Source organism: Poeciliopsis prolifica, unplaced genomic scaffold (genome assembly GCF_027474105.1).
Source record: "Poeciliopsis prolifica strain line A6 unplaced genomic scaffold, Auburn_PproV2 SCAFFOLD002, whole genome shotgun sequence".
Classification (NCBI taxonomy): Eukaryota; Metazoa; Chordata; class Actinopteri; order Cyprinodontiformes; family Poeciliidae; genus Poeciliopsis; species Poeciliopsis prolifica.
Window position 1 is genome coordinate 9,641,567 of NW_026562377.1, and position 15,004 is coordinate 9,656,570.

At 37.5% G+C, this 15,004-nt stretch overlaps 1 protein-coding gene across 1 annotated transcript; it reads right to left on the reverse strand.

The window, feature by feature from the left end:
• Window positions 1–24: 24 nt before the first annotated feature.
• On the reverse strand, window positions 25–13,797 carry rhpn1 (rhophilin, Rho GTPase binding protein 1). The gene is made up of 16 exons (XM_055055726.1): window positions 13,596–13,797; window positions 13,331–13,424; window positions 12,016–12,131; window positions 9,168–9,296; window positions 8,475–8,550; window positions 7,206–7,283; window positions 6,921–7,045; window positions 6,581–6,747; window positions 5,883–6,070; window positions 5,404–5,560; window positions 4,932–5,057; window positions 4,624–4,818; window positions 4,471–4,547; window positions 3,674–3,820; window positions 3,012–3,164; window positions 25–2,932 (listed from the first exon to the last, which is right to left on the reverse strand). The coding sequence occupies exons 1-16, from the start codon at window positions 13,613–13,615 to the stop codon at window positions 2,723–2,725; spliced, it is 2,058 nt and encodes a 685-aa protein (XP_054911701.1). The 5' UTR covers window positions 13,616–13,797; the 3' UTR covers window positions 25–2,722.
• Window positions 13,798–15,004: the final 1,207 nt, after the last annotated feature.

Here is a 15,004-nt window from a genome sequence, read left to right on the forward strand (position 1 = left end):
GCTATCATTTTCCTCAGAACTCACCATTTTTAAATTCTTTTAATGAGTGAAACAAGGTTCATTTTTGGTTTTCACATGTAATTAAACCACTTTCTTTAAAATAAACACAGGTGACTTTTCATTTATATAAAACAATTCAATATTGTGTTGTTTTCTCACAAGTGAACTGTGTTTATCAATTTGATGGCATTTTATATATCAAAGACAGTGCACACTCCTGTTAGGGACTGTCAGACACACAACACGAATTCAATTTATCATGGCTGACTTTTTTCAAACAAAAAAGTCAGCCATGTGTCCCGTTTTTACCAGATTTAAAAACAGGACACAAAACATTGAAGTGTCTGAAACACCAAAGACTGAAATACTGTCTTCAAAGTTGCTGACAATAACACTGAATTTATCAAAGTAAAACAGAGGCTTTTGTTTTATTACAAATAGTACTTTTGGAGTGAATTTTAGATTTTTATGAAACCCAACCTAAAGAAAACATACAAAACATTTGTGTGCTTCATCTGTGCATTACGAAAGACTATCGCTAGAAAAAACAACTGAAGTGAAACGACACATTTTTACAGGAGAATCTGACCTGAAACAAGCCATACTATGAGCCTGTTTTAGTTTTTAAAATGTAAAAAAAACAATGAAAGTATTTTCCCATTAACATCCTCAACTAAAGAAACTAAAACAGTGACTTGACTCATATATACATTCAATAACCCACTGTTGACATTGGAATAGTTGCACCACATGAAATACTTCACCAGAAAAAGTAACAGCCTCAGTGTGAGTTTATTGTAACAATAAAACTACAAAATAAACACAAAAAAATTCACAGTGCATTAAAGATGTCTACACTATAAAAAATGCAAAGCAAATGAAAATTCAAGTGCTAATAGTCTAAAGAGAAATTAACAATTTCAAGGAGAGTTGAGTCTCACACCATAGTCATCCAAACATTCATAAATTTCCCTTCATGTCCAGTTGATTGTTAGGGCATTTTTGTGTTTTCGAGGATACAAAGTGACTGACTTTTCATCAAAACATTTAAAGCCACAGTTCTTGCCAATTTCTTCCTATTGTAAAACGAAATGGAAAAGCTACATTATGCCTTCAAGCAGGGTGAACCCTTAAATTACGTTTTATACATGTGGTTTGCTCTTAAATTGTTTGGCCTGGTGCGCAAAGTTTGCAATAAATGATTCTTTGGGTAATTATTTACCAAAAGATAAAAAATGTTCATCTTTAACTCAAGTGAAAAGAGAAAAACTGTCTCAAAATACTTCTTTTCATGCTTCATTTTTTGTTTTTCATGCTCATATGTGGAAAGTAAAGGTGAAATAAAGCAAATTTAATACTTCTACAAAATGTGTAGGAACTCGAGACATAACTCAGTCTTATATATCAGCTGCAATGTTCACCAGGTACAGTACCAAGAAGCACAATCAGTAACTGATGCTCTATTTAGGATTCAGAACAATGCATTAGTGTTTTTTTAAGTGCTCACTGAGGTTCTCACTGTCTACCCTTGTCAAAAATGATGTAAAAAAACGAGTCATTTGCAGTCAGAGCAACATTTTGTTATTGCTTTTTTTTTTTTTTTTTGGTCTGGTTAATGTGAAAGGGCGCCCCCTGTAGTGCGAACTGAAAATTTATTTGATTGGAAGCTTTTAATTGATAACTCCTCTCTCCAAATATTACTCTTATGTTTTTTCCTCAGTATTTGCCTTCCTAAGCAACACAATTATTTTGTCTGTGCTAAATGAGTGGATTGACAACTGCATTACAAAGATGAATTTAAATCTTGATTCTCCCCAAGTAACATTTTAATTCATTAAAACACAGTCAGCATCATTGGCTCATAATAAAACATTCAATATTTATACTGTTTCTAATTCTTAATCACAATCCCTGAAGGTTCATTCAGCAATGTAATAGATTTATCTTTTCTGGATCTGGATTTTCTTTTGTAGTAAAACCAATAAAATCAAACGGGTTTGTATTTACAGTACAATATATTCCCTCATTTGATGATAAGTGTCTTAATCCAAGATCTGCAGACAAGAGGCTGATGCTGATGAAGACAAAGATTGAAAATAAAAGGAAAACATCATTAAACGTTTTTAAGTAAGAAATGTTTGATTTGTATTTTGACTTAACATTTTTAAGTGAGGGTGATTTTATCTGTCCTAAAGACAAGTACAAAAACTTTCAACTAACAACACATTTTTCAACTCTCAATGCGTACCTTGGTACAGTATGTACTGAAAACATAGGGATGCAACCACTGAGGCTTTCTTAGCTGGAGAAAATAACTGATTTTTCCAATAATACTGAAACTCCCTTCAGTGCTCTTGTTACAGTCTGGTCTCGTTATTGTTTCTTATGATTTCCCTAAGTGTCATTTTGTAGAAGCAGTAAATTTACAGCAGAGAATATCAGGATTTTATCTGCTGATGCAAGCAAATTTTTAAAAAGTATGCAAGGTAAAAACAAAGCCACAATGTTTTAAAGTAGACTTTTTCATTCCATGATTATGTCACAGCTTCATTATAGGCAGGTTTTGCCAAATCAACTCACATTTCGACTTAAAAAAATGTCCAGTTCTCCAGAGAGACTTGCCTTTCTATGCTTGAGCTCCTTTGCTCGGCACCAACCGTTGCTGCACACCGTACCTTCTCTGCTGTTGTGGGTCCCTGAGTGATTCCTCCACAGTCCCGTCTCAGTACATGGCCTCCGTGTCACGGATATTTCCAAAAGACAAACTAAAAGTGCTTCCTAGTTTCTTGGCGACACCGCTGCCTTCCCTCTTTTTCTTCCTGTTCCAGTTCAACAAGGAGGCAGAGCTCTGCCCCTTGGCCCCGCCCAGCAGCCTTTGGCGACTGTTTTCTTTGTCTCTGCTGTGGGACAACATGGCCGCCTTTCTCTCCACCTGGATGGACAAATATGATTTATTCAATACAAGTTATCTCTCAGATCTGCATCTCCTGCGCACAAATGGTCGCATTTACCTGTGTGTCATGTGAGTGTAAGGTCACCACACTGATCTCTACTTCTCCGTCACTGCTGCTCGTCAGCATGAGAACCACCTCCCCGTGTTTGGCCCACTTACAGTCTTGTCCATCCACTGCTACAATGTAGTCTCCCTCTCTTAGACCTGCCTCCTGAACATCAAACAAAATAGAGAAAAAAAACAAATAACAGAACATTTAATTTTACATTCTCTGTAACAAATATTTAGTTTTTACTAGTTTAATTTTCAGTTGATTTGCCTTGATCAGTGACCTACAAGTAAGAAAACTTAACAATTTGATCTTTTTCCCGATCAAACATAGATTCTATCAACTCATGGAAACTAAACTAATTTATTTTGCTGAAAAACTAGATAGCACGGACAAAGTTCTGATTGGTGCATATCTTTTACATAATTTTCATCGTCCTCATCTCTTACTTTTTGTTCTGAAACTTTATTCTTTATTCAACAGTTGAACATAAAGTGTGTTTTTGGTTCCTTTTAGTTCCATGACCGATCGTTAATGCATTATTTAAGCATCAAGAACTTCTTGTCAATACATTTTATGCATACAAATACTTTCCCGAGGATTTGTATGGATCTTGTTTTTATTTCATTCTTCTTAAGGCTTGAATCCTTAGAACATGCAGTTAGTCTCACCTCTGCACAGCCTCCAGGTACGACTCCAGCAACCAGGACAGGGGAATCCCCTCGGAGTGTGAGACCCATCCCACCTTCTCTTTTTTGCAGGCAGATCACACGTGGGGGGCCCCAGCGGGCCCTTGCACAGAACACTGACAAGGGGCCCTGCAGCACAGGAAGCAGTTCTGTTTGACTATTTTGATTATTTCTAAATCAATTATATATATATATATATATTTTTTTTTTTCTTTTTTTTTTTTTGTGAAGTGTGTCTGTCCCTATCAAAAAAAACTTAAATGTAATGTCAATCAAAATCATCGAATGTGACATTTATTATGTCAAGTTCAACAGAAAAACAAACTAATATGTCAAAAAAAAATATAATAATAGTTTATAGAAGCATTCCATATCTTGACAGAAATATTTGCTCACTCTGCCTCCAAAAATATCAGAGTTTATTTATTATCCACATTTTCTCCTTCTTCTGGCAACTTAATCAAATTTTGGTCAGACTTTGTTCTAAAGTTCAATTAAACCATTTCAAAACCCTAGATATTAGCTAGTCATTCTTTAAGCTCTATTTTCTTCTTGGGACCAAACTGACTGATATTTTATACTAGTCTTGCAAGTATGAATTATTACAAATTATTCAAAACTTTTATTACAACTGTAGCCAAATAACAACTGCTTGCTCCAAACTCTGGGGCTCTCATAAGTCCCCTTGATATAGATGAAAGAAATCATAGAGACAAATTATACAGCTGATTCAAAAAAGCATCAATCCCATATCTAAAAAGAGGCTTTCTTTTCCTCACCAGTCTTTGAAAGATGTCAGAAACCTGGACTGTAGTGAAGCTTGGTGGAGTGATGTCTGGTTTCTGCTGAGTATGAGCTGCGAACATAAGAAGTCACCCTTAGTTATTTATGAATTGCTTAACTGCAACACTGCATTTGTAGGAAGTTCTCACCTTGTATCTCTGGGGCTTCTGCTATTTCATCAAAGTCGTCTTCACGGTCCAGCTCCAAGTACTTCTCCAAAGAACGTTTGTGTGTTTGACATAGAACATCCTGCAGGAGGTCCATCTTCCTCAGGATCTTACACAAACTGTGGACACGCATGGCCTCCTCGTGCCTCATAACCGCACGTCGAAGGTGGGCTTTACCTTCGTGTCAGCAGAAACGATTTTAAAGAAGTGAGTGATGAATCTGCACTAAGTCCATGTTGACAGTGATGTAATTCCTGCTGAGGGCAGATTTCTGAAACATGTAGCCTCACCGAGCTTTCGCCTTCTTTCAGGATCCTGTAGGATCTGGCTGAGAGTTTGCCCTGAAGCAATGTTGACATAAAACTTGAGGAAGGCCTTGTCTGACTCCTTATCACACTCCTCTCCGTCAGAAGATACTAAAGGAGGAAATAATACAACAAGTTAAGTTAAGATGTGTTGTCAGAACCAGGTGTGGTGGGATTGTGAAGTGATGCACTTCAGTGACAATGTCAGAGAGAAACAGGTAAAGTTCTCCGTCTTTTCAAACAATGTTAATTTCACAAAACCCATATTTAAAAAAAATCTATACATGAGTAATATTTAAGGTTCCCATTCTACCTCAATACACTTATTCACTTATGCTGATGAACATTCATTATGTTTTTGAGGTTTATAGATGAAAGGAATAAACTCCTCAGTAAAAAGTGATTTAAGTCGAGGCCAAAACAACTAAACTGAACAACAATCTTGGTATCTCCTCACCTGTGTGGCCGCAGAGTGCAGCAGCAGCGTAATAGTGTGAAAGAGCACGGAAGTGTTCAGATTTGACCTGAACCATGGAGGCCCATGAAAATGGCACATAGTCCTTCATCAGGGGTTGCGTCATCGTCTGGTGCACCAGCGAGTAAACATCCGACACCTTTAAAACACAGTGTAAAGAAAGTGTGTGTTGCAAAGGAAACAAACTGACAAATTACATTCTTCAGCGAAAGTAGCTATATAAATCTTGATTGTGTTTTCAAATTATTGAAGACCCAAACTCTTTTCATTACATGTAAATATTATTTCTGTTCCTTCCTGTCTGGAAATGCATCCACCAACAGGATGTTCTCTGAAGCTCTTTGAGTTCACAAAGCAACAGGTAAAGGTTGTGAACATGTGCTTTGACACATCATTTTCTACTAAATTCAAAACACTGGTGATGTTTATTGAATGTTACATAAAAAGCAAAGTCAACTCACCTGTGCAGCTTCTTGTGCCAGCTGGAGTTGAGAGGTAAACTTAGTGTTCCGCGTGGTGATTGTGATGCGTTCAAACACACACTCCTGCACCTGAGCAACCATTAGGCGAACCAGCATGCTGAGAGACAGAGCGCTCATGTCCAGACTTGGAGCATTGGAGAAGTTCTCCTTAAGGTAATTAAATGCACCTAATGGAAAACAAAGGCAGTATCTCAGAATGTGAAACATCAGATTAAAGGTTTAATCTGATGTTTCAGAAAAACCATAAAAACTCAAAGAGAAGGAACATCAAAGTCTCCCTAAAATGATCTTGACTGGGATTGTGAACGACTGCGCACAATTATACACAATAGTGTTTAAATGTCTTCTTTTACAAAGACGAATTTATGTGGTTTTCATGACATATATAGATGTTTTACTAAAAATAATATAAAACTTGCAGTAACATTTTTTTTATCTCTTTTGTTAAAAAAAAATGCTAAACTTAGTAAAATGTATTATAACAATGGTAACTTATAAATCCATTTGTTAATTAAAAATTAGATCTAACGTTAAAGAGAAAAATAAAATGTAGTTTCAGTGGAATATTATTCAGAACAACTTCAGTGATTCTTCCATTGCCCCTCTATTACACAAGTTTCACAAAACAACTGAATGAAATGTCTGTGTGGTTTTGTAAATGTGAGCGCTGTCAGCACCTGCAGCTCGCTGAAAGGCGTCTACAGCCTTGTCGATGCCGTCTGTTGTGGAGCGATCCTGCCGCGCTCCGATCTGCGTGTGCAGGGCACCGATGTTGAACAGCACGCTTCCCTTTTCAAAAGCCAGCGCTCGCTGGGACGACGGGACCCCCGTCAGAGAGTCGTACCTGAGGAATTATGAGTTTGCATTAATTTAAATAAATACCTAGAGTCCAAAATTAAAGACATTGTGTCCACTTCTGGCTGGTTCTATATGGTCATATTAATGGTAATCGCCTTAAACATGATGTATAAATGAGGATAATTTCCCAAATTTTTAATGAGAGTGAACATGTTGTACCAGTGAAAGTGAACGCCCAGGTTCCTGTGTGAGGAGAAGAAGCGTTGGTCCAGATAGTACAGCTGGTTGTAGTACTCCATCAGCAGTTCTAGTCCAGCCTGGTTTCGACTGGGTGTGCGCATCGCCTGACAAACAAACAAAAAATGTTTTAACCAAAATACAAAATCCCTGCTAATGTCCATCACTGTTGATCATTGGGTGTTTTTCAATTTCCTGGAAGCAAATCCAGCATTGAACCTCTGGGAAGTCTGTTGTGTATAAAACTGTGATGGTGCATTTATGAACCTGTCTGAGTTCAATCAGCTCTTTGATTTCCTTGTCATACAAACTGCTGTCCTCTCCATAGTGCTCACAGATGAAATCCTACAACAAAGGAGAGATAAAAGAAACTCATTGTTTTTGTGTGCTTATATACCTTCAACAAGCAAATTTCAGCTATCCTTAGGTAAAAGACAAAAAAGAAAAAAAAGATTCTCTTTTGGCTGTACAATCTTGACTTAATATATCAAATCTGAAACAGATCTTGTTGCATTAAACACAGTAAGAACAATCCTTCATGAAGAGAAAAAAATATGCACAGGCATATCTCAATAATTCAAAATATTCCTGTTCAGCATAATATATACAGATAATTGAGAGGAAGGAAAATGTGTTGTGCTAAAAGGTGCAGTACAAACCTGCATCACTGCAGCCTTGAGAGGACTGTGAAGCAAAACTCATTTAAGGGTAGAGGTGCATAAAGTGCTTCAGGAGTGAAAATCCTTTTTTGGTTTTATGTATAATTAAGATTTCTGAGACCAAATTTTTTTATTTTAATAAGCTGTAAAATATTATTATTAAACTTAACAGCAAGAAATCATTATAACATACAATAAGTCTGTATATAAGCACATATTTGAGGTTTTACTATTTTAACTTAAATAATTTCAGTCTTTAATGATTTCCGATCTTATTGACAGTCACAGTTGAACTGCTTTTGCAGTTTCATGTAGAGATAAAAAAACAGCCTTCTTATGAGTAAATTAGGAAGTTAAATAAGTTTAGGCTTCTTTCTTTCGTTGAGGTGAAATATTCATTTCCCAAATTAAGTTGAAAGCTAATCAGTCATGTAGACTGGCTGTGATGTGCTTTGAGTGTGTTAAAACAAATTGAATGCAACTTTTAATAGCAGAAATATTTAAAAGTATTTGGTATGAAGTTATGTTTATTCTCAGGCAATTGACTGACTGGACAGGAAACATCTGTATTTTTTAAAGTGAATCTTAACAAAATGATCAAAGTTCCTCCGAATCCTTATGTTAACAACCAGGTTATGGATCTATGTGTGTAGAAACTTTTCACTGTTCTGAAACCAGTTTAAACTGGGATAGGAATTGGTCAACTTGTAATGAACATTTGTTTCTTTCGGATATGGAAGATCTAAAGAGGATCTAATAGACGGTTCATCTTTATGATTTTCCTTTGAGGATTCTTCTTACAAAAATATACAGTTTATCGGGCAAAATGTTTTGTCATGAACAAAAAATTGAATAATAATAACAATAATACTCCCACCTGGATCGGAACAGTAAAGTCCACTTCTTTGGTTTCTTTAAGGCCAAGGGGGATCATGGGAACACTGATGGCATCACTGTAGACAGACATAAATACACATTGTGGATCTTAGGCATACGTAAGCACTAAGCAGGTTTCAAACAGAAGACAAGTCCGCACTGCCATCTGCTCATCTTAAAACCCAGCAGGGGGGCTCCACTCTCTGACTGATCCAGCTCACAAACAATGTTAAAGCCAATTATTAAGCCTCGCAGGCCGCTCAACCTCGAGGTAAGCCCCCACCATTAACTAGCACCGCAAACAAAGCATGCATGCATGTGATGGGGTCATTAATGACACAAATGAGGGGGTTTATCCTCGCCCTGACCTTGGACAGTGGAGGGAAAAAAACCTACTGACAGACAAAATTTGCATCTCTATAGCTGCAAATTACTGGCATAATTACTGAACACCCAACTGTATGAGCAATCTAAATTAGACCTAAAATTATTCTTTCAACGGAAGAAATATATTACTTTGAAAGTTTAAAGCATAAACCATCACAAATATAACTGTAGACAGATATGCAACCTAAACAGAGCGTGACCATAAAAAAATGACAATCCACTTGTTTTTGCCCATTATAATTAGTTTAATGAGTGTGACCTAAATTGCATGCAACAAACAGACCATGAACTGTGTCTATGTGAATACCTGTCTGTCTGGTAGACCTCCATGTTGCTGTTCAGCTCTTCCAGCTCTTCTTTGAGCAGCTGCAGGTTGGAGTTGACAAAACTGAGCTCCAGAGCCACCGTCTCCTTCACCTTGTTGTTGGTTGTTGCCCTGCAAAATAAAATAAAAACATAAAAACAGGAACAATTATCAACAGAAAGCCCCTTCTCTGTTCCCCTACAAAAGTTCTTGTAATATAATAGAAGCTGCCTGATAAATATGCACACCTTAATGTAGGGTGTTAAAAAAACACCGCCTGCTTAAATCTACTAGGTATGTGCATATTTTTACAGTTTGGGGTTCAGAAATATATCTGGTCATATTGCTCACTTACCTAATAATATCACCCACAGTGTAATTCAAATTAATTTTATTTTATGAACCTCTTTTTTTTTTTTTTACACAGTTAAAAAACAACATATGAATTTGCTATTATTGGGTAACTCCACTGTCCTATTAGTCGATCAGAGCCTCTACTGTTCTCTAAACACAGACTTGGCACAGAGCAATGCCAGCTCACACTGTTGTTCCAGGAAGTCTCAGGAATCATTGGGTTTGGCAAGGAAATCATTCCACCTCCAAAACTCAATGACTGAATAAGCACACAAGAAGAGGCTGAAATAAAGTTAACTCAAATGCTAACACAGAAGAGCAAACATCTCCACTATATTTGGAGGACATTTATTAAAAACATGCAGTTTGCAGATGAATTAATCAGTGTATAAGGAGCTGAAGGTGTACAATTTCACAACACTTTGATCACAAGGTCTTTCCTTGTCAACACTGTCTGACTTCATTCGCTTCTCCTTGTAATCCGTCAGTGAAAAAACATTTAGCAATCCCCCCCCAATTTCCTTTTATGGATGTTATTATTAACTTCAGTCCTCATATATATAAATTTCTAACTGTTGAATTGTGTTTTTATATTTACAAAACAAAAAGAAAATGTGGAATTGCATAATATTGGGGAATTGCATGATTTGCGATAATATTGGCACGTCTTGCAACAACTGCACAACTTGGAACAAACAAAAAATGAAGAGACCTATTTTCTTTCTACTTTGGGTATAAAAAAACAACAACAAAGGACCAGAAGGGTTAATTCAACCAGTCAGAGCTCCTAACCTTTACCAGTCTCTTTACTAGTCACTCCCATCTCAAGTCTCAACATGCACACAAACATACACATTTATCTAGTCTCACGCCAAAGGCAATCTGATTATACAGCTTTACCTGGGCTGCCAAGTATCCCCTTCATTTACACACACTTGCACGCACATCAGGTTAAAAAAACCCCTGACTACCTCACCTAAGAGAAAACAGAGACCCTGAAGTTTTAAGAGAAAACCTGAAAGCGTGGCATATTACTAACACCCTTCTTTGTTCAACATCAAGAATCACTGAACACCTCCCACAGGAGAGCACTCCTAAAAACAAGGCAGTTTCCCAACAGTTTCAGTGACTAAAACTGCATGGTGAATAACCAAACACACACTAACAAACTATGAAGGGGGAGGTTGCTAGCCAGATGAGTGGGGGGATGAGCTCAGTGAAACTCACTGGGAATCTCTGCATGGGAACAGGACGGGAGGCGGACACAAAGCTGGCTGATTACAGGCTGCCGGGCTGTGTGGGGGTCCTCTTTGTCTCTGTGACCAAGCATCCAAAAAGAAGGCGCAGGAGTGCTTTTTTTGTTGTTGCTTTTTTTCATTATCTGAACAGAACTGAATCATCATGTTTTAACACAACAGCTTAAAAAACTGCCAGCTCTAATGTGTGATTAATCATGTCAATGAAAAAAAAAGCAGGAAATGAGGGAACAAGGAATCAAATCTAAAAGATTTCACAAATCACAAACAACACAGAAACAAGTGTACAATGAGATTTGTAAACTTGGCTGGACCACAATTGCTACATCTGTTACATTTTCAGCTGATCCAGTTCACTTTCATTACTGAAACCTTTGAAAAAACCTGTTCACCCCTCAGCTGTGGAGGCGCTGCACCAAAACGACTGAAAGACCGAAGCAACACAAAAACGCTGAAGCTCTGAAGAGGAAGACACGAGCGCAACTTTCTTCTTGTAAAATCTAAACAAAATTGGATATTTCAGAGTTTCTAGGATTTCTCTTTTGTCTTTGGTTAAAGACCTTATGTCATTTCTCCTGCTGGCACTTGACATGTATGTTTGTTTTGGTTCTATTGACCCAGAAATCCCTCCGCCATCGTCCGCTTCCAACTTGTGAACTGGTCTCCAGTCTGCTGGGCATTCAAACTGCTTCAGACTAATCAAACACATGAGGTAGGAGATCTGCTGTGCAGCTCTGGCTCTATTCTGCACTAAATTCACTTGTTCTCTGATGTCTTTTACTAACTAAGCACCAGCTGAGAGAGTAAATGTGTTTATGCTTAAATCTGGCATAGCACATGTCCCCCCAGATCCCTAAGCTACTCTTGTCCTTGATGTAAATAAATGAGTTTTAGTTTTATGAAATTAATTAATCAAAATTATTAATGTTTGTTAATGTTATAAAACTAGATTTTTTTAGTAAGCAAAAGACATTACAATGATTTAAAAAACAGTTTCTACATCTACAAGCGTTTTTGTTGTGATGTGCAAAGCAGAACATGGAGAAAGAAGAAGGTTTAAGTGCAAATGAAAAAGAGCACTACAAGAATCCACAAGTGATCAGCAATTCAAACAAAAATGTTCTGAAGGTCCATACTCCTGTCGGTTTTGTCTAATTTCTGCCTTGCCAGAGGATCAATGTAGTTCATTAACAGTGTGGTTCATAGAAAGGCATCGGTGTAAGTAAGTTCATGTTGCTTACCTAAAAAGATTCTCCGCTCCTGCTCTCATGCGCATCTCCTTGTTGATCTGCTGGTTGATGCGCGCTCGTCGGTGCTGCAGTTTACTGCGCTGAGTCTGAGCGAAGGGATCACAGCCCTACAGGGGAAACATCAAACCACAGGAGGAGAAAACTTTTTTCTGATTCTTACATCCAGCATACGAGAATTTAGTTTAGGATTATTCCAGAATCTGCAAGTATTTTGTATTTTTTTTGCTTCAGTCAACTGCAGAGGGGTTTAGGAGCAAGTTTAAGATTAATAATAATAAAAAGAGAAGAAAATTAGTTCATATCAGGCAGGAGCTGGAGTTTAAATATGCTGAATACTCCCTCTGCTTCTCCACATAACTTTTTCTAATCACCTTCTCCCTCCTGCAAGCAGGAAACATGTAACCTTCTTTCATTTTAATGTACTCACTTCCCTGTTTCATTCCTGCTCACTCAATTAAAGTGTTTATTTAACATGCGAACGTCAAGTAATCCTCAAAGTGCCTGTGTGGATTAAGATTCTGGCTGAGCTCCCACCTCTGCTCAACCATCAGGGAGCCAGCAGGATAGAGGCTGCTCAACAACAGAGCACAAAACATCTAAAGAAGGAGACACTGGTGAAACGTCACTGCACACATCCCAAAATGCTCAGGTTGGTTTAAAAGTTAAGGGAAATGACAAGATATATTTTATTTTTTTTAAATTCCTCCATTTAAAAGCTACTGGGGGGATTATAAAATAAAGTTTGATATTTTACCCAAGTTACTGATTTTCCCTCATTTTTAATGAATATGAATGTTTTTTGTGTAGTATGCAGAACAAGAGCTGGACAGCAGAATGGGTTGGGACACTAGCCAGCGTCTCTACCTTTCACCTGAAGTTCCCCTGGGATAGTCTGGCTACCAACCATCTAAAAATAGGTGTTTGGAGTTTAAGCAAGAATCTGCAAAATTTGCTTTAATTTGAAAGAGGAGCTTGGATCATTGAACAGCAGTTGAGCTTGTTTTCTCCTTACCTCTTATTCTTTATAAATTAACACACTGAACATGGCAACTTGTCTTGCCTTTTTCCTACCACTCAATTTTCCTTCAATAAGAGGAAGTACAATAACCAATGTGCCTTATCTTCTATGTGGAGGAGTGAGTGACTATGCTGAACAAGTGTCAAGTCAGCAATCTCCTATGACTGTAAAGACCATAACATAAAACTTTTTTTAAATGATTTTTATGATTATTGGCTGCAACACTGCAATAATCTGAGATGGAGAATTGTGCGTTTTTGTCATACCAGGGTGTTTCTGTTGTCTCACCTTGCGGATGCTCCCGCTGTGGCTGCTGTCTGTGGGCAGCGTCACGGGCATGTCGTCGTCCGAGGCGCCGTCTGACAGAGATAACTCAAAGTCTCTGTGGAGAGTAACGACATTGGATTCATTAAAGTCATTATTCACATTCACACACTGCACAGTAGCGTGCGCTTCGCATTTATTTTGAACTTAAGACAAAACAAAAACAAACACAAGAAGTTTTATTCACTTGAGCCACAACTTTTAACAGCTAACGGTAAAAACCACTTGCCTTGTGGCAGGTCCCTCCATCGTAACCCACAACACCCGGCGGCTTAAACGGCCCCTACATCCCTCACAGCCTCATTGCCAGCTTTGTACAAACAGCAACGCGCCAAAAGTAGCAAAGTATAAACCAAAGCCAGGGGAACCTTTATCTCATAAGAACAAGCCACGCTGAACACTTCTTTCTCTTGATGAAGCCTTGTCGTTGTTTTCAGACGGAGTTCTGAAAGAGATTACTCACCGAGGGCGGGTAAAGGAGGAGAAACGCAGCCAATCAGGAAACGTCTTTTCAATGTGACGGAAGACAGAGCAAATCAAGGAGAAGAAAGAGGCAGCTCGGCTACTTCAACTGACCAATCACAAGTTACGTAGGGCCTCCCCCTTTCTACTCCTCCTACTGCTCAAATCGTTGTTATGGTTACGACAGGGGCAGTGGCTTGTGTACCAACTCCTGAACGGCAGCAGCAGCAGCAGCAGCAGCAGCAGCATACAAACAGCTCAAAAAACAGAAAATAGAGCAAATAGAAGCCGTTTGCTCCCGATAAAAGGGGTTCTTTTCAAAATAGAATTCTAATCTTTTATTTTCTTAATTAATTGTAAATATATTTGAAGATTGACCGGGTCGTCTCTGTAGTTTTTTGTTTTTTTTTCATCCAGTTGCAGTCATATGGAGCAAAAATCACATCCGCCTGTTGTGACGAATATTAAATACGTTGAAACTAGAATTAAACCTTATAATAAGAACTACAATGCATGAGATAATTGATTAATTCTTTTCTGGAAAACATGCCCTTTTTTTATTTGGCCACCAGGTGGCAGCCGTGTCCTGCTAAAAATCCTAAATCTTTGAGGCGCCACTCGTATGAAAGATTATGATACATTATGAAAGTTAAAGTATAAACTGAATTCATCTGAGCAATTTATTTAACCCGTTTCACAGGATTTTCTAAAAAGTAACCCAATCCCTCTTGCTGCATTTTTTTAAACATTAAAAAAAGACCATAATTTTAAAAAAAATGTCATTTTTAAACTTGCTTTTTGGGTCAGAGAATAAAAACTCATTAAATCTAAGAAAGTTTCAAGTGATTTGATTCCAAGATAATTTCCATCTCCTATCTGCCAGAATAATGAGATAATGTTAGAAGATATTTTTTGTGCCTTCTTCATAGTCAAATATTTTATACATTATGATTTCTATGCTTCTAAGTCATTTGGTGAAATTGTCATATAGCTTTTTACATTTTTGATGGGATAATTTGTGATATTTTTGTCCATTGAGGACACATTTATAGATGCATTTTAAGAAAACTGCTAAAACACCCCAATTTGTTGTGTGAAATATGTCTGAAACAGCCACTCATTGAGGAAGAAGCCAAAAGAAATACAAAAGCATTTGCAAAGACCAGTCTTTGCAAA